The sequence below is a fragment of the Pantherophis guttatus genome, chromosome 8 (assembly GCF_059756535.1).
Source record: "Pantherophis guttatus breed Tessera chromosome 8, ASM5975653v1, whole genome shotgun sequence".
NCBI classification, from domain to species: Eukaryota; Metazoa; Chordata; class Lepidosauria; order Squamata; family Colubridae; genus Pantherophis; species Pantherophis guttatus.
Genome location: NC_142070.1, coordinates 11,925,202 through 11,949,951, shown reverse-complemented (window position 1 = coordinate 11,949,951; position 24,750 = coordinate 11,925,202). Strand labels below are relative to the sequence as shown.

Here is a 24,750-nt window from a genome sequence, read left to right as displayed (position 1 = left end):
GCAACCGACATCTTAAAATGGTCACAGTTCTTTTGCTCAGTAACACAATTTCAATGCCAAATTGGAGCATACATTTGACACACGTATGTGTTCAAAATTTGATCATGTAACTGCAGCAAGATTAGCGTATGCGCAGGAGTGGAAAAATCAATACTTACCAGGGTGGATAAAAATCAATGATTTTTTTTTAAAAAATCAAAAAAATCAGATTGATTTTTATCGAATTTATTTTAATAAAAAACTTTTGAGGTAAAAATCTATCGTAAGATAGTTTTCTATTTAAGATACATAAATAATTTAGTTTATTCAGCATGAAATGGAGCTTAGTTATGTAGCAGGAGGCTGTATATTCTGCAACACTGGGACTATCGGTGAGTCAACAGTGGGTCAAAGGAATAGCAGATATGACAGTTGCTCTTTAAAAATTATGATTTAAATCGAGTTGATTTAAATCAAGCCTTTTTACTAGTGATTTAAATCATGATTTAAATTGTGATTTATATCAACTCGATTTAAATCAAATTCACCCTGATACTTACCGATGGATTTGAAAATAATATATAAAATTAATGAGTGTGCGGAATCAGATAGATTAACTAGATTGATCAATGGTAAAAAAGATTCAGAATTTTATTAACAGTTGGAAATTATGGTACAATTGGGTCCAGAAAAGGTGGGATAGAATAGATATATGATGATGTATATATATGATGGCAAGTATGTATGTATAAAGGAATGACTTTATATTTATGGACAATGTACTCACATTACACTATGGTGGCAGGATTGTATATTTCATTTGTGTATTGGTGCATAGAATATATTAATAAAAATTATTTTTAAAACAATTTGATCATGTGACCATGGGGGAATGCTGCAGCGGTCATAAGTGTGAAAAATGGCCGTAAGTCATTTGTTCAGTGCCATTGTAATTTCAAACTTCACATGAAAGGTTGTTGAGGACTACCTGCATGAAACCATGTAGGTATTAATTCCTATCTTTGCAAATACTGCATACGTTTGTCAAATGTTAAACACATCCTATTGGAGAATTGTGCGCCAAATGTGTAGCAATTTTGAAAGAACTCAAAAGTTTGATGAATGAAGCTTGGTCTTTTCCAACAAGAAGGAACAAAAGATTCATAGATTCTACTGGGTCCAATAATTATGTTTCAACCAGCAAATCAGGTACCAACAATTTTAACTGACGGTAGCATCCATAGAAAGCAGAGATAATTGGTTAAAAGTTAGAAAGATGTCTCAAGCAATAGAGCTGCCTTCCCCACCTTCACAATAACCGTAGCAGAAGGTTGACTTCACGCAGTGCTCATCCCAGTCAGCTGTTCCAGATGCTGACACTGCTGAAGGCTAAAGGAGTTGGCTATATTTAACCTGGAAAAGAGCCAATCTGAGGTTGATGCCCATCTTTAAACATTAGATGAGCTGCTGCACAGGTGCCGCTTTGCCAGTTTGGTTTCTGGACAGAACCCAACCACTGAGTCATACAACTAACTGTTGAAAAGAGTCCTCCAGAGCACTCACTCCATAGTAAGCATAAATGTTTTGGAACTGCAGATCCGTTAGGCGGCTAGGAACTGGAAAATCATTGAATTTCCCAGTTCGGTTTCTATCCAGCAGTCTCCTGATATACAGATAAAGCAGAAGCAAACACATGCCACTCAACTACCCAAAAAGTGGTTTATTTATCAAAAATCAAAACAGTTAATTGGCAAAATGGGGCAAAAGGCAGGGAAAAAGAAGGCAGAAATAACAGATAGAAGATTAAAAAAAGATAGAAGACAATCACAACAATCTACATTATGGTATCTATATAGACCAAAGAGCACAGAACTTTTCAGAGCCGTTAGAAACAACAACATGGACCATACAAAGGGAGTGGCTTTTGATTATTTGAAATGTAAATTGTTTACAGATAGTGCCATTTCATCTGGTTTTTGACACCTACGGATACCACTGGTGGTAAGTCATCAGTCCCCACCACCACACACACTAACTTTTTGTACAAACAAATAAGATCAATCCTAGGGGAAGAAAAAGTTACTGCTAGTTAGAAATATAGAATTTATTTCAATGTACAGTAAGGCAATAAGTCATATTTCTCATACAGTAAGTGACAAATATACATAAAGGCTGCCAACACAGTCCAGGAAAGAAAAGCATTGTATTCAATATTTCTTTTGACAGATATTGCATGTATGTAGGTATATTCTATCCATCTTTTAATATTTTACTATCCAGGGAGCAGACAGATCTGCAGCCTGGAGCTTGTAAGCCCCCTTTTTCTCTTTAGGCAAGATGAAAAGCAAAGAATTGTTCAGTTTTAGAAGCATCTTTTGAAAAACAGCTACGGGGAGGGAATTATAAGGTTCTCACTGCAACTCCTAAGGGGCCCCTTAATTATTCCTACGATTTATTCCTTCCCACCAATATTTCATTAACAATACCAGCAACAAAAACACAACTCAGGAAAACGACTTCAGAAATGTTGGACCATCTATTCAAACAAACACACAACAGCCCAGTGTAGCCAGGGAGGACTATTTGTTCAAACATTCTCTAATCACTTAAAAGATAGAGCCATTATTTGTACAATTAAATAACTTGATTTTTAACATTGTTACATACATTCCCCTCGGGCAAGAATTGCACCCATTTTAGCTACTGGGATTTTTTGATTCTGCTTCAAAAGCTGGGTTTCCAGACACTAAGAGTGGAATTCACTGGTGAGCATCAGAAAAGCAAAAAAAATGCTTGGAGTTTTTTTCTTTCTTTTTTTTTGAATTGCCCACACTTGAAGTTTTCTTATTTATTTACTACATGGGGGTAAAAAATCCACCCTTTCTGACAGCGAACAAGTAAAAGACACATCTGCTGAGAGAGTTCAGCCCGAGTTGTTTGTGCCATTTGACGGTGCTCCGTTTCCTATTATCACCTTGCTGTAATTTTTCTGTTCCTCTTCCTTAAAAGTTTCCTTCACTTTGGCTCTTTTCAATCCTCCGTCCCTTAAAAGAACAAAAGGGAAAAGCAATGAAATACAGTTAACTACTTAATACAATACGCTAATAAGGAGGTTCGGTTGGTGTCACAACTCTATGAAGAAGGGAAGTCTAGCTAAGATGCTGATCATCCATCTCTAGGTTGGTCACCTCTGTACGAGTCTGCTGCTATTTTTTTTTTTTTTTATGCCAGGCTATCCCTGAGAAGTGTTCAGTAATTGCAATTATTGCAAAAAAAAAAAAAAAAAAGGCTTTCTAGTATGTTTTGGCTACTGAAATTAGTGGCATACTGACGATAAATAGATGGATGAAAGACAGTTGGATGATAAATAGATGGACGATAGGCAGATGAATAGATATATGGATGACAGCCAATGTCAACTTGAAAAGCTTTCAAGTTGCCATAAGCAGGAGGGAGGGAGGGAGAACTAATAGAGCTGACTGATTTCCCTAACTGAAGCTACATTCCATACATGCTTTCTTTCCGCAATCAGAAGAAGGGTGTTGGATTTCACAGCCAGCCAAAGTGGTTAATTGGAGAATGTGATTTATGACATGGCCAGGGAAGAAGGGAGAGACAGGGTCATAGGGGAACGTAAATCTACGTGGGATTAGTTCTAACTGCATCCGAATATTGCCGAAATGGTGCTCCTAACAAATGACTGTATTTCTTTTGAAGTTTGGCTCATGGCTCATGAATTAATTAGGGCATCTTTCGGAAACTTCACAGCCAGATGAATAGATGGATGAATGGATGGATGAATGGATGGATGGATGGACGGACGGACGGACAGACAGACAGACAGATTGACTATATAGACAGATGTATGGATGGGAGAGGCAGACAGACATGAATTTGTCCCATTTTACGACCTTTCTTGATACAGTTGTTAAGTTAGTAACATGGTTGTTAAGTGAATCTGGCTTCCCCAATGACTTTGTTTATCGCAAGGTCATAAGAAGGGATCATAGGATCCCAGGGCACGTGGGATCAAGTGACCTAATTTTGCTCAGATGACCATAGGGAAGTTGCAGCGGTCATAAGTATGAAAAAAATGATCATAAGTCAGTTTATTCAGTGCTGTTGTTAACTTTGAATGGTAACTAAGCAAATGGTTGTAAATTGAGGACTACCTGTACAGTAAAGTCCAGCTTTACTAGACCATACAGTCAGAGGAGCTGTCTGGTTTTCCCCAAAATCCAGTAAATATGGAATTACTTCGTTTACATCAATATGACATCATTATTGAAACTTTAGGAGCCGTGGTGGAGCAGGGGTTAGAATGCATTATTGCAGGCTGACTCTGCCCATTGCCAACGGTTCAATCCTGACTGGCTCAAGGTTGACTCAGCCTTGCATCCTTCAGAGGTTGGTAAAATGAGGACCCAGATTGTTGGAGGCACTATGCTGATTCTGTAAACCGCTTAGAGAGGATCTAAGTGCTATTGCAATCATTTGTATAATAATGCAATTGCCTAATATGGTAATTTTCACTTACAAATCTTAAATGCCTTCTTCAGACTGCAAGTCTGTTATTCTGAATAAAAATGCTCTGCTTTATACCTAAAATTCACTAAATGTGAATGTTAAGTCAAGGTTCCTTATAAAGAGAATGACACAGAAAATACAGTGTTTCTTAACTGTTTTTAAATCTCATTCAAATCTCTAGATTAATGTCCTTCCATCTGTAAGCAATCTTGAATTTAAGACCTCTCATTTTACATTCTCCAAAGCATCACTGGATTGTTCCACTGAACTCAAAAATGGTCAATTTATGATACATAAATATTGCTTGCTGGGTTAAAGTAAAGTTGGGTATGTACTGTATATCTTATGCATCTGCGTTTCTAAATTTCTAACGCTCATAATTGTAACCAAACCCACAAATGATTGGAGGGCAGAGGGAGATTTGCATGAAAAGTTTCATCCCATCCTTCTACTGGTGTAATTATCATCACTGTCCCAAGATCAAAAATGTTTTTTTAAACGATAAAATTGATCCACAAAAGGCTGTTCAAACCAGGATAAGGGAGTCGCTCCTTCTCTAAAACTTCTTTGCTTTCCATTAAAACAGCAAAATCTTTTTCCTTACCAAGCTAATTCAGTAAGGCCTCCTTGGAGAGCAATAGCAGATTTCACCCGGTTGGCAAATTCAACAGCATCTTCTCCTTCCTGTATATAAACGAACAGAAGAAGATATAATCCCATCATCGATACGATAGCCAAAAGGTAATTCCGTAGCCAAGAGGAATTAGAGCTCCGAAAGCAGAGAAGTTCCTGGATGGGTCAGTCTCAGAAGTTGTGGTGACTCTCAAACAGAGTCAAATCAGGGAGCTCTGGTGGCTCAGCAGACTAAAGCACTGTTATTAACATCCACTTACATCTGCTGCCTGCAATTACTGCAAGTTCAAATCTCTCCAAGGCTCAAGGTTGACTCAGCCTTCCATCCTTTCAAAGGTAGGTGAAATGAGGACCCAGATTATGGGGGCAATAAACTGACTTTGTATAAGTATACAAAAGTATGAAGGCTATTGCTTAACGCATTGTAAGCCTCCCTGAGTCTCCGGAGAAGGGCGGCATATAAATTAAATTAAATTAAAAAAAAACAAAAAACAGAAATGGGACATACCTTTCTTGTCACGGGTGGCAGGTACCACACCTGGCACACAATGGCCCAGCTAGTCATGATTCGCAGGAGGTAACTCACAATGTTATACTTGCTGCTGTTCCAGAAGGCATCACCAAACCGTGGGTCATACTGCAAGAGAAAGGAGAGCTCGAAGGGTCATCCGTATACTCAACGCCATCATACAAGAAGCTGTTTCAGAACATGTCCACCAACACATGACAACTACCACGGAAACTTCCGAACTCTGTGCTTGAGAAATGAACAAAAAGCTGAGGGGTCTTTGGTGCTCTGTGAGCTTGGTTGATTTCTGGCAAACGTTTCATTACCCAAACTAGTAACATCATCAGTTCTAGCAAAAGAAAGGGGTTTGCTCTCATTTTCTATTCTAGTGGCTTGCTCTGTCAGTGTTGCGTGGGAGTGGTCTTGGAGGTACTAATATTAGCATGTTTGGCAGTTCCTTGAACCTCCAAGACCACTTCTTGTGGCCCGTCAGCGGCCTCTGCAGATTGTAGCTGATTCTGACAGCAAGGAGGCTGGTGTGGTGTTGTTACAGCAGTCTGTGCAGCTGGTACCCGAGCCAGACAATGAGGAGGCTGGAGAAGATGTAGTGCCAGAGGCAGGGATTCAGCCAGGGCCTTCAGAACCTCCAGAAGCTCCTTTAAGTGAGGACGAAGAGGAGGAGCCTCTTCTCGATGAACGGGCGCGCAGAGCAGCCAAAAGGCAGGAGTGGTTCCTCAGGAGGAGGTCTCCCTCGAGAGTAAGGCTTGGGGCTAATTGGCCACTCCCTTAGCCTATTTAAGGAGGAACGCCGACTGAAGCAATTTGTAGGGAACAACTTTAATTCACTCTACTTTGGAAATTGCTTCTGGGCTTTCTGCCAACTTTAGTAAGATTGTGATTACTTTATCTTTGGTTTCTTGTAGGCTGTTAAGAAAGTTTATTAACAGCCTTTGTTTTGAAAAAGACTGAGTTGTTTTAGTAAATTAAGTGTTGTACAAACTTTGTGTGTGCTGTGTTCTTTGGGATCCGTAGCTGGGGCAGAACACCACTCCCATAGAACAGTGATGGTGAACCTTTTCGGCACCCAGTGCTGAAGCGGCACCAGAGCGCCAGAAACATGAAGACCAAGTGGCCGGTGCACATGACTGTTTTTTGGCCATTTTTGGCCATTTTTTGGGCCATTTTCAGGCCGTTTTTCAGCCATTTTTTGGGCAGAAAACTGCCCAAAAAAATGGTCCGGAAAATGGCCTGGTTTTGGCCATTTTTCGGCCCATTTTCAGGTCGTTTTCCAGCGCTCCGGCACCCATGAAGATCAGCTGGCGGGCGTGCATGCCTGTCTTTTGGCCATGCGCGCTGGAAATCAGAAGAGCAACTGGCGACAGCACGCATGCCCAGAGAGAGGGCTCTATGTGGCACTTCTGGCACACACATGCCATAGGTTCACCATCACGGCCATAGAATATAAATGAGATCGATTTGACCCGTAACAAGCCTTGCATTCCTGGTACGATAGGTAGATGTAACAGGAGAGAGGCAGGCTTTTTTTAAAAAAAAAACACAAAAAAAACCATGCAGGCAGGTAGACCAGACGAAGAAATGAACTCCACAGAAAGACTAAATCTATTGAGATTGGATACAATAACAGAACAATAGAATAACAGTCTGATTGTGTGCAGTACCTCTTTCCCCTCCTTACATTTCAATGAATTAGGGAGTTACCGTCTAAGCCACTTCCAAACTTTATCTGGACTTTATGAAAATGTTTTATCCCTCAGCCTGCATATTTCCATCAAGGTACCTTTTCCTTATTCTCTTCACATACCTTGATTGCTACAGGATAGATGGTGGCACCTATTTCAAAGCTCCCCTTTTTGAACATCATAACTGAAGTGTTGTTTATGCAGGTGCCTGGGAAAAAAAGAGAGAGAGAGAAAGAGAGAGATAAACAGGTGCTTCCTTTCAAAATATATGTAAATAATTAATAGCATGATCTGAGACCCAGTTTCTCTCAAGATTCTGCATCATGCAGAAAGGAGTTCAAACAAACACAAAATTCAGTTTTCCTCTAGACCACTACTATGTGGAGGAGAAAGAGGGAGGGAGGGAGGAAGGCAGGCAGGAAGGAAGTTGCATGCATTTGTATCCCACTCCTTTACTTAGTTTGAAATTCTCCATGCCTTTACATGAACTTCTAAACTGAATTCGTGCTAACCTGCCAACATCCAGTCAAGGGACAGCAACCACAAGATCAAATATACTACTACTAGGATGCTGAATTAATTCCTCATAGTTGATATCAGTTTTTGTCCCCTTGTGTGAAAAGCGGACAGATAAACAAATGTTTTAATTTTAATTCATTTGATATCCTTGCCTCTAAAAAGCTGCAAATGTTCCCCCTCCCTCAATCTTTTGTTTCCTCAAAGCACGAGCGATCGGTGTGTGTACGAAGGGGGAGAAAAAACCATTCACCCAGACTTGATTATAAACAACCACCCAGAAACAAGTGGAGGAGAAATGTACATTCTGGTGTTTGGATTTTACCTTCTGGAAAAATAAGAATGGGCAATTTGTCCTTGTTAGAAATGTGTTCCCTTAGTCTAAAAAAAAAATAAGCGAGAAATATGTTAGAGAATACAGAAGAGATTTTCATAATTGACTCAACTTACAATATAAGAGGATTCATTCAGGTTTTAAAGGAGGCGACAATAAAAGTTTTAGTGATAGGAGGAGATGCCCAGCCAAAATGAAGCCACCAAAGGTTCATTTTTTAGGACAAAGCCAAAGTCAGACTGCTGTGAACATGCCACGGTCTTCAATCTAGTACTCGTCTGGTTTTAAACCACATATCCCATCAAGCTGGCTGTGCTGATGGGAACTGTAGTCTAAAACCTCCTGACCATGCTTACAAGCAGAGGTGGGCTTCAAAAATTTTAACAAGGGGTTCTCTGCCTGGTTGCTGGGTGGGCGTGGCCATTGTGGGCGTGGCCTAGTCGGCCTCCTGCACCATGGGCAAAAACGGCCTCCCCAGGCTCCGGAGGCCCTCTGGAGGCTAGAAATGGGCCTGTTCTTCCCAAATTTCTGGTAGGCCTGTTTTTCGCCTTCCCCAAGCCTCCATGCGCGCCCTGCATTTACCTGCATCCAAAACGGGCCGCGTGGGGATTCCTGGGAGGGGTGGGGTGGGCAGGGCCAGCCAGGATGAGAATTGTTAGGATATGGTTTGAGCCTAACAAGTTGTCCAGGCAATATATGTGTACTGTAACTTTAATATGAAAATGTATTATGTGACTTTAAAGTTTTCTTGCTGATTCATTGTAATGCTGAGTCATGCTGTAATTACATAATCACAGGTTGTAAGCAAGGTACTGTAACGTATTCAGTTTGATGATATGCTGAAGATGATGTGATATGCTACCAGAGTATGATATGCTGCCATAGTGAGGAGTTGGTATCATTCTGTTAATCATCGTTGGATGGATCTGCTACCATCGTGGTTTGTGAACCAGAGTGAGTTTGTTATTCTAACCAACTACTGTTTGTGTGGTAAGAAGATTTTGTATCACTGGACTGATTTAACTGGCAAAGACTTGGATTGATTTAAAGACTATGAGATTGTTTTTTTCACTATTAAGTAAGCTTTTGATAAACCAGTTTGCACATCTCTTATTCATTGCTCTCAGCAATGTTTCCCTGTGCTCTTTACTCTGCTGGTTGGTAACACAACACCAATATCCTTAACAAGAATAATGGTAGCAATTACAATATTAGAGGCAAAGAGATGAGGCTGCTATTTGGCCATGAAACAGGATGAGAAATCAGAATAACAAGAATTGAAAGGGACCTTCTGAAGGCAAGTCATTCCACTGATTAATTATTCTCACTTTCAGGAAATTTCTCCTTATTTCAAGATTGGATCTCTCTTTGATTAGTTTCCATCTTGTTGTTCTGCCTTCAGGTGCTTTGGAGAATAGTTTGACTCCCTCTTCTCTGTGGCAGCCCCTTAGATATTGGGAGACTGTATCATGGCACGCCTAGACCTTCTTTTCATTAAACTAGACCCAGTTCCTATACCCAAATAAACCAAGACTTACACCCAATCATTCTTCATATGTTTTAGCCTCCATTCCCCTACCGTGTTTCCCTGAAAATAAGACCTGGTCTTATATTTTTTTTGAATTCTGAAATAAGCGCTTGGCCTTATTGCCATGCGCTCAAAAGCCCGATTGGACTTATTATCAGGGAATGTCTTATTTTGGGGAAAACAGGGTATTCCATTCATTTTGTTAGCATTTCAAAAAGGGCAGTCTCACATGTCCTTCGTAATCTTACATTGGGTTTCCTGAGAACATTTTTTAAGATTGACTAATTGGGAGGGGGAGAGAGAAACAATGTGGTGGCTTAGTGGCTAAGACGCTGAGCTTGTCGATCGAAAGGTCGGCAGTTCAGCAGTTCGAATCCCTAGTGCCCCATAACGGGGTGAGCTCCCATTATTGTCCCAGCTTCTGCCAACCTAGCAGTTTGAAAGCACATAAAAAATGCAAGTAGAAAAATAGGGACCACCTTTGGTGGGAAGGGAATAGCGTTCCGTGTGCCTTTGGCGTTTAGTCATGGCGGTCACATGACCACGGAGACGTCTTCGGACAGCGCTGGCTCTGAAATGGAGATGAGCACCGCCCCCTAGAGTCAGAAACGACTAGCACATATGTGCGAGGGGAACCTTTACCTTTAATTGGGGGGGAAGGAGGGAGGACTCTTACCTTTTTGTCACCAGATGGCGATCTTTCATTTCCGAACGCTCAAACCAGACGTGAGGAGAGGCCTTAACTGTGGCTCTTTGAATGACACCCATCAAACCCCCATGAGCCTGTCCAACCTGGAAATTCATCCATGCCAAACAAAAACAAAAAGGAACAAATACATTTAAAAAGGCAATTAAATAGCACAAGTTTCTTCAACAGCTGCATTACAGGTAGTCTTCAACTTACAAGCATTCATTTAGTCACCGTTCAAAGTTAGAACACTGAAAAAAGTGACTTATGATCATTTTTCATACTTAGAACCATTGCAGCCTCGCCATGGTCACATGATCAAATTTGGACACTTGGCAACTGGCATGTATTCCTGACAGTTGCAATGTCCCGGAATCATGAGATCACTTTTTGTGACCGCCTCAAAAGCAAATTCAATGGGGAAACCAGATTCACTTAACAATTGTATTATTAACTGCAGTGATTCACTTAGGAACCCTTGGCTACAAAGGTCATAAAATGGAGCAAAACTCACTTTAACAACTATCTTGCTTAGCAATAGAAATGTTGACCTCAGTCATTTGTGGTCATAAGTTGAGAACTGCCTGTATATACTTGGAAGGCAGCCAATTTGGAGAAAGTCAAAATATTTGAAGCTGCCTCATCTGGGAACTGGAGACTACGCACAGGATCATTGTTGTGAAAAAAATAGGGGGCAGGAAGATTAAGTTTTCATCACCTTGAGTTGAAGTGTATGTGTTTGTTCATTTAATGACCATTTCAAGTTACAATGGCACTGAAAAAAGTTATTTACGACCTGGTCAGTGGTGAGTTGCCCCTGGTTCGGACTGGTTCTATAGAACCGGTAGTAAAACCGGAGGGAGGCTCCACCCACCGACCCCGACATCATCAGAACGTTTCTGCGCATGCGGCCCCATTGCGAACCGGTAGTAGAGGTAAGTAGAACCCACCCCTGAACCTGGTCCTCGCACATACAACCATTATAACATTCCCCACAGTCACATGATCAAAATTCAAGCACTTGTCAACCGGCATGTTGGGTTTTTTTTGACCGTTGCAAGCATCCTGAGATCACACAATTGTATTTGTGACCGAACCATACCACCTCCTCCAGCCAGTTCCTAACAAGCATAGTCAATGGGGAAAGCTGGATTCGTTGTACAACTGCAGGAATTGATTTAACAACCGTAGCAAAATAAGTCATAACTTCAGGCACAATTCAATAATTGCCTTACGGTAGCAATGGAGATTCTGGTCCCAATTCAATTCAATTCAAACCTTTATTGTCAATGCACAACATGTATACAATGAGATTGGATGAGCCTCCCTTAGTGCACCCAGTGGTGAAATCTGAACTGGTTTGGTACTGGTTCACTGGTTGCGCGCTGCACGCCAAGCGCACACATGTGCAGTGTGCACCAATTGTGTGCTGCGTGCACATGTGCATTAAGTGCCAAAAGGAGGCTTGGGAAGGTAAGTAGAACAGCTGGGGGGGAATCAGCTGTGGTGCGCGAGCTTGGGAACCTTTTTAAAAAAAAAATGTTTAAGCATTTTTAACTACCGGTTCCGGAGGAGGTAAAAAAGGTTCCCAAGCTCGCATGCCACAGCTGTGATTGTTGGAACCTTTTCTTTACCTTTTAAAAGCATTTTTTACTACTGGTTCTCCGGTAGTAAAAGTAAAGTAAAAAAAAAAAGTTCCGAAGATCAGCTGAGCGACATGCGATCGTCGGAACTTTTTTTTTTTTTTTTTTTACTTTTTAAGCATTTTTATAATTTAATTTGCTTTAAAAAAATTTTTAAAAAAGTTCCGACGATCGCATGTCGCTCAGCTGATCTTCGGAACTTTTTCTTTACTTTTTTTTACTACCGGTTCAGCGAACCAGTAGCATTTTTTTACTACTGATTTGGGCAAACTGGCCCAAACCAGTAGCATTTCACCCCTGGTGCAGCCCCCACAAACACAAAATACATCTCAATGACTCCTAAGTGAAAGAAGAAGAAAAACCCTAGCCCAATCGATCATACTAACAAGACACACAATCCTTTATACATATATGTGCATAACATAACATTGTATTATACTAGCTGAATACCTGTGCTCCGCTATGAAACTATGTTATCGGGCTTGATAAATCGACACTTACAGTTTGAAAAGTAATGAGTAGTTACCATAGGCCTCTCCTCTCCCCTTATCTCCCTCAGGCTAGCCCCACAGGATCCTCCCCTCTCCTATCCCCTTCTCTCCCTCAGCCTTGCCCCACAGAAGCCTCCCCTATCCTATCCCCTTCTCTCCCTCAGCCTTGCCCCAAAGAAGCCTCCCCTATCCTATCCCCTTCTCTCCCTCAGCCTTGCCCCACAGAAGCCTCCCCTCTCCTATCCCCTTCTCTCCCTCAGCCTTGCCCCACAGAAGCCTCCCCTATCCTATCCCCTTCTCTCCCTCAGCCTTGCCCCACAGGATCCTCCCCTCTCCTATCCCCTTCTCTCCCTCAGCCTTGCCCCACAGAAGCCTCCCTTCTCCTATCCCCTTCTCTCCCTCAGCCTTGCCCCACAGGATCCTCCCCTCTCCTATCCCCTTCTCTCCCTCAGCCTTGCCCCACAGAAGCCTCCCCTATCCTATCCCCTTCTCTCCCTCAGCCTTGCCCCACAGGATCCTCCCCTCTCCTATCCCCTTCTCTCCCTCAGCCTTGCCCCACAGGATCCTCCCCTCTCCTATCCCCTTCTCTCCCTCAGCCTTGCCCCACAGAAGCCTCCCCTCTCCTATCCCCTTCTCTCCCTCAGCCTTGCCCACAGAAGCCTCCCCTATCCTATCCCGTTCTCTCCCTCAGTCTTGCCCCACAGAAGCCTCCCTTCTCCTATCCCCTTCTCTCCCTCAGCCTTGCCCCACAGAAGCCTCCCCTCTCCTATCCCCTTCTCTCCCTCAGCCTTGCCCCACAGAAGCCTCCCCTCTCCTATCCCCTTCTCTCCCTCAGCCTTGCCCCACAAAAGCCTCCCCTATCCTCTCCCCTTCTCTCCCTCAGCCTTGCCCCACAGAAACCTCCCCATCCTATCCCCTTCTCTCCCTCAGCCTTGCCCCACAGGATCCTCCCCTCTCCTATCCCCTTCTCTCCCTCAGCCTTGCCCCACAGAAGCCTCCCCTAACCTATCCCCTTCTCTCCCTCAGCCTTGCCCTACAGAAGCCTCCCCTCTCCTATCCCCTTCTCTCCCTCAGCCTTGCCCCACAGAAGCCTCCCCTATCCTATCCCCTTCTCTCCCTCAGCCTTGCCCCACAGAAGCCTCCCCTCTCCTATCCCCTTCTCTCCCTCAGCCTTGCCCCACAGAAGCCTCCCCTATCCTATCCCCTTCTCTCCCTCAGTCTTGCCCCACAGAAGCCTCCCTTCTCCTATCCCCTTCTCTCCCTCAGCCTTGCCCCACAGAAGCCTCCCCTCTCCTATCCCCTTCTCTCCCTCAGCCTTGCCCCACAGAAGCCTCCCCTATCCTCTCCCCTTCTCTCCCTCAGCCTTGCCCCACAGAAACCTCCCCATCCTATCCCCTTCTCTCCCTCAGCCTTGCCCCACAGGATCCTCCCCTCTCCTATCCCCTTCTCTCCCTCAGCCTTGCCCCACAGAAGCCTCCCCTATCCTCTCCCCTTCTCTCCCTCAGCCTTGCCCCACAGAAACCTCCCCATCCTATCCCCTTCTCTCCCTAAGCCTTGCCCCACAGAAGCCTCCCCTCTCCTATCCCCTTCTCTCCCTCAGCCTTGCCCCACAGAAGCCTCCCCTATCCTATCCCCTTCTCTCCCTCAGCCTTGCCCCACAGAAGCCTCCCCTATCCTATCCCCTTCTCTCCCTCAGCCTTGCCCCACAGGATCCTCCCCTCTCCTATCCCCTTCTCTCCCTCAGCCTTGCCCCACAGAAGCCTCCCCTATCCTATCCCCTTCTCTCCCTCAGCCTTGCCCCACAGAAGCCTCCCTTCTCCTATCCCCTTCTCTCCCTCAGCCTTGCCCCACAGAAGCCTCCCCTATCCTATCCCCTTCTCTCCCTCAGCCTTGCCCTACAGAAGCCTCCCCTCTCCTATCCCCTTCTCTCCCTCAGCCTTGCCCCACAGGATCCTCCCCTCTCCTCTCCCCTTATCTCCCTCAGGCTAGCCCCACAGAAGCCTCCCCTCTCCTATCCCCTTCTCTCCCTCAGCCTTGCCCCACAGAAGCCTCCCCTCTCCTATCCCCTTCTCTCCCTCAGCCTTGCCCCACAGAAGCCTCCCCTATCCTCTCCCCTTCTCTCCCTCAGCCTTGCCCCACAGAAACCTCCCCATCCTATCCCCTTCTCTCCCTCAGCCTTGCCCCACAGAAGCCTCCCCTCTCCTATCCCCTTCTCTCCCTCAGCCTTGCCCCACAGAAGCCTCCCCTCTCCTATCCCCTTCTCTCCCTCAGCCTTGCCCCACAGAAACCTCCCCATCCTATCCCCTTCTCTCCCTCAGCCTTGCCCCACAGAAGCCTCCCCTATCCTATCCCCTTCTCTCCAGAGTTATTTTCAGGTTGGGAGGGGGAGTAGAAAGTCTAACTAATTAGCATCAGAGCTAAGTGTTAATAATAATATAAGAAATACTAATGCTCTGATGGTCATTTTGAAAAATCCTTTCTTAGTGAGCACCTAGAAGCAAAGAGGAACATATGTGGCAAATTTCAAGTTTGTAGGCTTTACGGTTCTGGAGATTTCGTGATTATGACATGAGTGGTTTTCGCTTTTATATATATAGATTACACCAGTGTAGACGTATTGCACATTGTGCTGGCCCTGCAAGTCTATCATACTAAGTAGTTATGGTGTTACATTGCATTCAGAAGTCTGACAGCCCACGGATAGAAGCTATTTTTCAGCCTGTTCGTTCTACTGGCTAGGTTTCTATATCTCCTGCCTAATGGTAGGAGAGTAAAGAAGTGCTGACCAGGGTGTGAATCGTCCCTAAGGACTTTCCTCACCCTGATAAGACATCGAGTCCTAGTGATTTCATCTAGTGAGGTCAGGGGACAGCCCATGATAATTTTGTGCTGTTCTCATCACCCTTTGTAATGTCTTTCTATCTATTTACAGTAATTGTGGTCATAAATCGAGGATCACCTGTATTACTTTGCTTGGCAACAATCATTTTTTTCTGGCTATGCTGCACATGTGTGGTTTTTCAAAAAGGTGGGGTTGAAATTCAGAAAGGTAATTGGGATTCTCCTCACACGGGTGTCCCAAAATTTCTCAAACTCACTGTATCTACCCAAGACAAGAGCAATTAAAAGGAACACATAGAACTCAATTAATTAATCACTTTCAATGATAGAATCCCTAGAATTTGCCTATAGTGCTTTAAGAGCGAATTAAATTCTACACTCTTACAAACGATGCTACCACTTTGATTTCTTTTGTATAAAATATTAAACTGTAATCTATTAAGGGAAGTTTGAACGATTTGCAAAGCATGCTGGCAGTTGCTAAATAAAATTAAATAAAGAGTCAACTATTTCTACCCAAATTGGCCAGCAAGTAGAAACACAAGAGTGGTATATTTTATATCATTGCTACATTTCCTTTACATAATTTCTCTTTTCCCCTCAATTTTCCCCTCAATTCAGGGTAAGAAATTCTGCACAAATTCTTGGAAACCAGGAAATGATTAAGAGATGTCGATGTCCTATTAAGTTTGCAGTGACAAAATCCTCAAGATATTGTGACATACCATTGCGTAACAGCCATCATTTGTCAAGATTATAACATCTATCGGAGATGTGTGATTGGCTACACATATTCCACCCTTCTGGGGTCGGTTCTCCCTGCAATGACAGGATGTGTGATTCGCAACATTGTCGTAAAACAGCCATCCCATAATTCCTCTACATTTGAGGATTCCACTGCTGATGCTTGTTTAAAAGAAAAAAGCATGCGCGAACCCTCAAAATGCAATGCGAGTGCCCCCCCCCCGATGCATGCACCCCACGCCCACTCCCCGCGCCCCATTTTGGCTTCCAGGTTGGTTCAGGAGGCCTTCCAGGCCCAAAACAGCGGGGCCGTGTGCACAAACCCCCAAAATGCAATGCGAGCACCCCCACGCATGCACCCACGCATGCACAGTGGAGCTGGACTGGGGCGACGGCTGGCGTACCCGCAGAGAGGGCTCTGCCTGCCACCTGTGGCACACGTGCCATAGGTTCACCATCACGGTCATAGGGGAAGGAAAAAGGATTTAATTGTTAAGATTTATTTTATCGCACCTTTATTACTTTATAAGTAACTCAAGGCAGCGACCATATATAGTATTCCTTCCTCTTCCCCACAACAGCCACCCTGTGAGGTGAACTGGACTAAGAAGGCGACAGGCCCACAGTCACCCAGATGGTTTTCACGCCTAGAACTCACAATCTCCTTCCGATTGGTCCGAACTCACCCAGCTGCTGCACTTTCATGCCTAATATGTGGGACTAGAACTCCAAGTCTCCTGGTGATTGCCCACAGTCACCCAGCCAGCTCTCATGCCTAAGGCAGGACTACAACTCCCGGTCTCCTGGTAATTGCCCACAGTCACCCAGCCAACTCTCATGCCTAAGGCAGGACTACAACTCCCGGTCTCCTGGTAATTGCCCACAGTCACCCAGCCAGCTCTCATGCCTAAGGCAGGACTACAACTCCCGGTCTCCTGGTAATTGCCCACAGTCACCCAGCCAGCTCTCATGCCTAAGGCAGGACTACAACTCCCGGTCTCCTGGTAATTGCCCACAGTCACCCAGCCAACTCTCATGCCTAAGGCGGGACTAGAACTCCCGGTCTCGTGATTTCTAGGCCAGCACCTTAACTAGGATCCCTCGGCTATACTAATTCAATCCAATTTGCATAATCTGTTGGTTGGGTTTAATTGAACAACAGAGCAAGAGAGCTTAGTGAATTACAGCGCCCACATGCTTCCACTCACCTGTTGTGATAACGAATGCTTCCTGAGAGTGCCCTGACAAGGATTCGGCAGCAGGTGAGATGGACAAGATCACTCAGCCAGTCTTTGGTTCTGCAAAACAGAACATCGAGCAGAACAAGTTTAGAAATCTCTTCATCAGCAGATTTTCCAAACCACAAATTAAGTTTACCACCTAAATAACAAGGGAGGAACCCAGATGTATCTACTATTGGATTAGAAGGACAGCCCAGGCCTGAAAGAATCCTAAAACAGGGGGGAGGAGTGTCCAACGTAGCAACTTTTAAGACCTGTGAAATTGGATTCTCCAGCCAGCCAACGATGAAAGAAATGAAATCAAATAATACAGATAAGTCCTCCTTAACAAGAGTAATTTGGATCAGAAATTCCATCACTAAACAATACGGTCATAAGGTTGTCATTACAGATAATCTCGACTTACAATAGCAGTAGCACTTAAGACTTATATACTTGCCTTGTGGTGTTTTATAGCCCTCTCTAAGCGGTTTATAGAGTCAGCCTATTGCCCCCAACAATCTGGGTCCTCATTTGACCCACCTCAGAAGGATGGAAGGCTGAGTCAACCTTGAGCCTGGTGAGATTCGACCTGCCAAATTGCAGGCAGCCAGCAGTCAGCAGAAGTAGCCTGCAGTACTGCACTCTAACCACTGCACCATCGCGGCTCATACCACCATTTGTTCAGTGACCATTCAAAGTTACAAGGACTCTAAAAAGGTGACTTACAATCAGTCCGCACATGACTGTTGCAGAATTCCTATGGTCACGTGATCAGAATTTGGGTGCTTGGCAATCGGCGTGCATTTACGATGGTTGCAGTGGCCTGAGGTCATGTGATTTTCATTTGCAACCTTCCCTGCGTGCTTCCAAACAAGGAAAGTCAATGAGGGAGGTAAAAATTTGCTTAACCACCACGAGAATCACCTAATAATTGCAGTAATTTGCTTAAAGTAATTAACCGCCCTGAGTCTCCGGAGAGGGGCAGCATATAAATTTAATAAATAAATAAATAAATAAAAACCTGGCAAAAAAAGGCTGTAAAATCAGGTGCAATTCACTTAACAACCACTTTGCTTAGCATCAGAACATTCCAGTCGTAAGTCGAGGACTACCTGTATTTATATTCCAGGAGTGCTGTTTGTTTCATGAACAAAAAGCAAGCCCACTTACTGTCCATTTGGCAGCTGTCCTACCAAGGTAGTCCCCACAATCATGGACATGATCCCAATGGCTGCCAAGGTAATTCTGGGGGAAAAAAACAGAAGATAATGAAAAGTCCAAATGAGATCAGTGCATTTTATGTTCTGGCGTACCTTCTCTAGTAACCTTTTTTTAAAGCAATTTCCTGATCTCTTGTTTATTATATATAACATAATAATATATAAATATATTACATTAATAGGTTTACTGCATCAGTGAGGTTGGATGGAACTGAGAGGGAACTGAGATAAGTTACATCAGGAATTTTGGAGGTCCCCTATTCAGCTATCCAGGGATAGCTGAACAACTTCATCAAGAAGACTGGTAAAAACATTTAAAATGAAGCTTTGTGAACATAGCTGGTCACCAACCAACATAGATGGTTTGTCTTTCATTTATTTTCTCTTTTTCCTTTTCTTTTGGTACCTTTGAGCCAACCTTGGCAATATTTTTCAGAAATGATTTGCTGTTGTGTTCTTCCCAGGGCTGAGGGAGAGTGACTGGCTCAAGGTCAACCAGCTGGCTTTGTGCATAAGGCAGAACTCGAACCCTCGGTCTCCCGGTTTGTAGCCTGATGCCTTAACCACGACATCAAACTATATCTTGTCTTTCTATGCATGCCAGGTTACAATGCAATTATTCAGAGAGATTAATCCAAAAGCCCAGCAAGCAATTAGCAGCATCCTATGGAAATTAGGGCAATGCCAAATTAGACAACACCTACAAAACATTTTTTACATTCTTTAATTTTAATTAGGCTCATTAGCATCCTATTTTTAATGACTTGTTATTCTGGATACAATTTTGCCTGCTTTGATCTACTTGCAGAGTAGAGGCTGCTTAGCCAGTCAAATGGATACACTGAAAAGGGTGGGGTTTTTTTTCCTAATTCAGAAAGCCCTGAAATTAAGAATAATCATCTAAATCACAGAGTTTCAAAGGGAGGGGGGGCTTTTGGGAGCCCTAGAGGCCATTTTTTTCTTTGGATCTTCAGGGCTGCCATCCTGGGCTTCCCCAGGAGATGTTCAAGCAGTCTGCAAAGTCAAATAAAGTTCTTTAAAATTTCTCAGTTTGAATTTCTAGTACAGAAAGTATCAATGGATATGATCCAGACTGGGGCCCTCAATCATTCTTAAGAATGTAAAGCCTTGGCAACTTAAAAGATTTGTGGAGTTGAACTCCCAAAATTGACTGGGGAATTCTAGGAGTTAAAAATCCATAGGTCTTAAAAGTTGCCAAGGTTGGACACGCACTCAGCGCCCTCCCCCCCATTTAAAGGGTCCTGTGGTCAAAATCTTTGACATTCAGTAATCTAAATCAATGACTGTTTTTGCTTTAAGCTTATTCTGCCCCATTTGGAGACAGCCAGTTTATTATTACAAGCACACTTTTCAATACCTGACAAGCCATTATAAAAAATTAGAAATCGTTAACACAAAGGCTTTCTTTCTCATGATTCTCAATGAGAATTATGCAATCTGAACTTTTATGTTATAACCACAATGTTTGCATTTTGCAAATACAGAGAGAGCCAGGCTCCCCAAATGGCAAGATGCTGACGCAAATACTAACAACTGTGCCGATGCATGCAATGCAATCAGGAGTGGCATATCTATAAAACTGTCAGCCGTGACATAAACACACCAGCAGAAGTTTTAACTATTTCTCTAAAGGCATTCAAGGTGTGTTCTTTGAATGTGTCACCTTGTAGAGGAGATGAGCAGAATAGTAATTTAATAAATAATAATAAAATAATAATGTGTTCAATAGAGATGGAAGCTGGCTAAATTAGGAAAGGATGATCTATAAAGGAAGAATCATGAAATGAGCATGAAATGCTAGAAAATATAGGTAGTCCTTGACTTAAAACAGTTCATTTAGTGATCATTCAAAGTTATGGTACAACGCCACTAAAAATGTGACTTATGACCTTTTTTTTTACACTTATGAACATTGCAGTATCCCCATGGACACTTGATCAAAATTCAAACGCTTGGCAAGTGACTCACATTTATGACGGTTGCAATGTCCCAGGGTCATGTGATTCTTTTGCGACCTTCTGACAAGCAAAGTCAATGGGGAAGCCAGATTCACTTAACAACCATCTTATTAACTTAACAACTGCAGTGATTCACTTAACAACTGTGGCAAGAAAGGTTGTAAAACGGGACAAACCTCACTTAGCAAATGTCTCACTTAGCGACATAAACTTTGGGCTCAATTGTGGTTGTAAATCGAGGACTACCTGTACTCAGTACTAGGTAACAGCATGCTATTATATATACTGTAAATATGCAGCAAACCCAATTTACTCACACTGATGTTGCCAGTGTGATATCTAAGCTGTGAAATATTTGACATGGACATTTTACCTGCGGTTTTATATTGCTTGTAAGCTACCATGAGGCTTTCAGACTTGACAGTATGCCAATTTAAACAACAACAGTAAAAACAGTCTTTCTGATAGTTCACTTCAACAAGATATGATATAGAAACTGCCTTTGGTGGATTTAAAAATTATATTTGATCAGTTCACAGAACTTCAAATATTAGAAAACATGAATGTGTACGAGTTACAAGACACACACCCCAAATACGGCTCACTTCTGACATATATACATGTTGGCCAGTGATGGGTTTCAAAATTTTTTACTACCGGTTCTGTGGGTGTGGCGGTGGGCGTGGCTTGGTGGGCGTGGCAGGGGAAGGTTACTGCAAAATCCCCATTTCCTCCCAATCAGCTGGGACTTGGGAGGCAGAGTATAGATGGGGGCGGGGCCAGTCAGAATTTTTACTACCGGTTCTCCGAACTACTCAAAATTTCCACTACCGGTTCTCCAGAACTGGTCAGAACCTGCTGAAACCCACTTCTGATGTTGGCTAATATCAGCATTCCTTCACCCATTAGAAGTCAAACAAGCTTAGAGAAAAAAGCAAATCACATCCATCTGGATCACATAAAACTATGGATCTATGATAAGAAAAGCACAGTGTCAAGGCTCATGTTGTAGTAAACTAGGAGTCTCCAAGCTTGGCAACTTTAAGATTTGTGGACTTCAAGTCCCATAATTCCTCAGCCAACCGTGCTTAAGTTGCCAAGTTTGGAGACCCAGTAATAAACCATTCCTGGTAGGGATATACAGGTAGTCCTCGATTTACAATCACAATTAAGCCCAACATTGTTGTTGCTAAGCAACATTTTACGACTTTTCTTGCCACAGTTGTTAAGTGAATCACTGCAGTTATTAAATCAATAATCTGGCTTCTCCATTGACTTTTCTTGTCAGAAGGTCGCAAAAGGTGGTTACGACATGATCCCGGGACACTGCAACCGTCATAAATACGAGTCTGTTGCCAAGCGTCTGAATTTTCATCACTTGACCATGGGAATGGCTGCAGTGGTCATTAAGTGTGAAAAATGGTCGGAAATCACCTTTTTTCCAATGCTGTTGTAATTTCGAACGGTCACTGTGACCTGTTGCAAATCAAGGACTACATGTATAAAATGCAACTATTGAGAGGTGTCAAACTCGATTTCATTGAGGGCTGCATCAGGGTTGTATTTGACCTCAGGGGGCTGGGGTGGGCGTGGCCAGGGTGGGCGTGGCCAGCTTGACGTCACTCGTGTCAGGAGCGTCTGTGGTGGCCCGAATATTCTGCCAGTGAAAACGGGCTCCTGAGCTCCGTTTTTGGCTGCGACCCTCTGCAAGTGAAAATGTAGCTTGGGAGGGCCATTTGTGGCCCTCCTCAGCTCCATTTTCCCTGGCAGAAGCACAGCGGGCCAGTCCTTTGCTGTTTCCAGGGTGGCCCTGCGGGCCAGATCTAATCACCTCGCGGATCAGATCTGGGCCCCGGGCCTTGAGTTTGATCTAAGGAATGTGGAATGCCCCTTTTAACATCAGACCAGGATGTTTCAGTCATTTTGTAGGTGGTCCTACATTAAATGTGCCAAATCAGGAAATAATTTGTGGGCTACATCCAGAGCATCAAAACCCTGCAACATTTGGTTTCTGGGGTCATATATTTTGGCAAGTCTTGAAACGGAACGTATGTTTTATGTGCAAAAGATCTCAGGCATATTCTCTATGAAATTATCGATATCTACCTTCAGACCAGGAGGAGAATGTCACTTTAAAAGGAGACCAACATTTAAAAGGAAACCATCCATAAAAAGCCACAAAGATGTCACCTATATCATAACATCATCACGCAAATGAGTATACAGGTAAGTTCTCGACCTGCAACCCCAAATGAGAACAGAATTTTCACTGTAAGTCATAGTGGTTGTACGTCGAGTCATCACATGACCGGATCCAATTTAACAACAGTCCGAAGTCAAGTCATGCAGTTGTTATAAATGCAAACCCAGCTTAACCAATAGTGTTTGGGTTTGTTTGTTTTTTTGCTGGAAACTGGCAAAAAATGTCACAAAATGTGATCTCTGTGGGATGATGCAACTGGTTAATCGCTAAACTAACCAAATTGCGATCAACTGACAGTGGAGGCAGTGCTATGGTCGTTAAGTTCGAATTTGGGTCATAACTTACTTTTTCATAGGCTGTTAATTCGAACTATTGTTAAGTGAATGGTCTTAAACCGAGGACAACCTGTAATGTTGCATTTTGCATCCACTGTATCTCGATTGATGTCATTTGCATGACAGCACAATGAGGCATGAATGCTTGCCCTTCCCCTGACTCCTCCTGCAGACGCTGAAGGACCAACAGTCCAATTTGTCTAAAACTATTCCCTACAATATAGGGGACGCGGTGGCTCAATGGCTAAGATGCTGAGCTTGTCGATCAAGAAAGGTTGGCAGTTCAGCGGTTCGAATCCCTAGCGCCGCAAAACGGAATGAGCTCCCGTTATTTGTCCCAGCTTCTGCCAACCTAGCAGTTCGAAAGAATGTAAAAATGCAAGTAGAAAAATAGGGACCACCTTTGGTGGGAAGGTAACAGTGTTCCGTGTGCCTTTGGCGTTTAGTCATGTCGGCCACATGATCACGGAAACGTCTTCGGACAGCGCTGGCTCTTCGGCTTTGAAACGGAAATGAGCACCGCCCCCTAGAGTCGGAACGACTAGCACCTATGTGCAAGAGGAACCTTTACCTTTACCTTATTCTCTAAAATGGCACCAACAGCTCAACTTACCGAAGAGGAAGCAATAAACAGTAACGCATAAAGACTCCAATAACCCACACAATCGTCAGTCGTAAACTGATGTAATGGAAGTTGACATTGGTCCTAGTGAGGAGGTTCCAGGAAACCAGCTCTTCCGATGTGAATCTTTGGGTGACTTCATCTTCTACAATGGCTTCGAAGCCCTTCTTAGAAAAATAAAAGACATCGGAGAGCTCAAAGTCTCTGCAGCCATTGCCAGCCATCTCCTTCTCCATGGTGGTTTCCTCTCTCTGTATGATAACTTCAGAATAAGAAGGAAAAGAGAAGAACACAGCTGAGTGAGGAAAGACAAAGCCAGAACAATTCATAATGCATGTCCAGGGAACGACTGGTGTCACTTTCAATGATGCAGAAAGTCCTCGACTTAGGACCACAATTGAGCCCCAAATTTATGTGGAGACATTTGTTAAGCGAGTTTTGCCCCCTTTTACGACTTTTCCTGACAGAGTTGCTAAGTGAATCATTGCAGTTATTAAGTTAGTCACACGGTTGTTAAGTGAATCTGGTCTACCCGTTGGCTTTACTTGTCAGACAGTCGCAAAAGGGGATCACGTGATCCCAGGATACTGCAATCACCATAAATATGAGTCAGTTGCCCGATGTCTGAATTTTGATCATGTGACCATGGGGATACTGTCATGGTCATAAAGTGTGAAAAATGGTCATGTGTCACTTTTTTTCAGTGATGTTGTGACTTTGAACGGTCACTAAATGGTGTTGTAAGTCGAGGACTACCTGTACTCTTAACAGAAGACAAATCCCAGTGAATACACAGAAGAGGCTGTTGAGGTGGCCTCAAAGAACAGTTGCTATTGATAGGGGAAGCCTCTGACATCTGGTTTGAGTTGACTCAACATTGTTAAATTATGTAAACCAGGTTCTTGAGATAATATTCTAAAGAAGACGAGTGACACGGCTGGAGGATGAGTCACTACCCCAGAGGTCACACAATTCACAATGAGAAGTGGGACAGGTTGTAGACAAAGATACCAGGAAAGTATCAATTACCTTACTC

The 24,750-nt window shown here is 43.3% G+C and overlaps 1 protein-coding gene across 1 annotated transcript in view; it reads right to left on the bottom strand.

Moving 5' to 3' along the window:
• Positions 1-1,684: 1,684 nt before the first annotated feature.
• The window catches only part of GPAT3 (glycerol-3-phosphate acyltransferase 3), a 40,266-nt gene continuing 17,200 nt past the window's right edge, over positions 1,685-24,750 (bottom strand). The window contains exons 3-12 of the mRNA XM_060686983.2: positions 23,706-23,976; positions 18,526-18,600; positions 17,341-17,430; positions 16,114-16,207; positions 10,402-10,517; positions 8,189-8,244; positions 7,470-7,555; positions 5,648-5,776; positions 5,111-5,190; positions 1,685-3,023 (exon numbers count right to left, since the gene is read on the bottom strand). Of these exons, the coding sequence (XP_060542966.1) occupies positions 2,903-3,023; positions 5,111-5,190; positions 5,648-5,776; positions 7,470-7,555; positions 8,189-8,244; positions 10,402-10,517; positions 16,114-16,207; positions 17,341-17,430; positions 18,526-18,600; positions 23,706-23,976 (1,118 nt within the window). The 3' untranslated portion in view covers positions 1,685-2,902. The remainder of the gene's footprint in view (positions 3,024-5,110; positions 5,191-5,647; positions 5,777-7,469; positions 7,556-8,188; positions 8,245-10,401; positions 10,518-16,113; positions 16,208-17,340; positions 17,431-18,525; positions 18,601-23,705; positions 23,977-24,750) is intronic.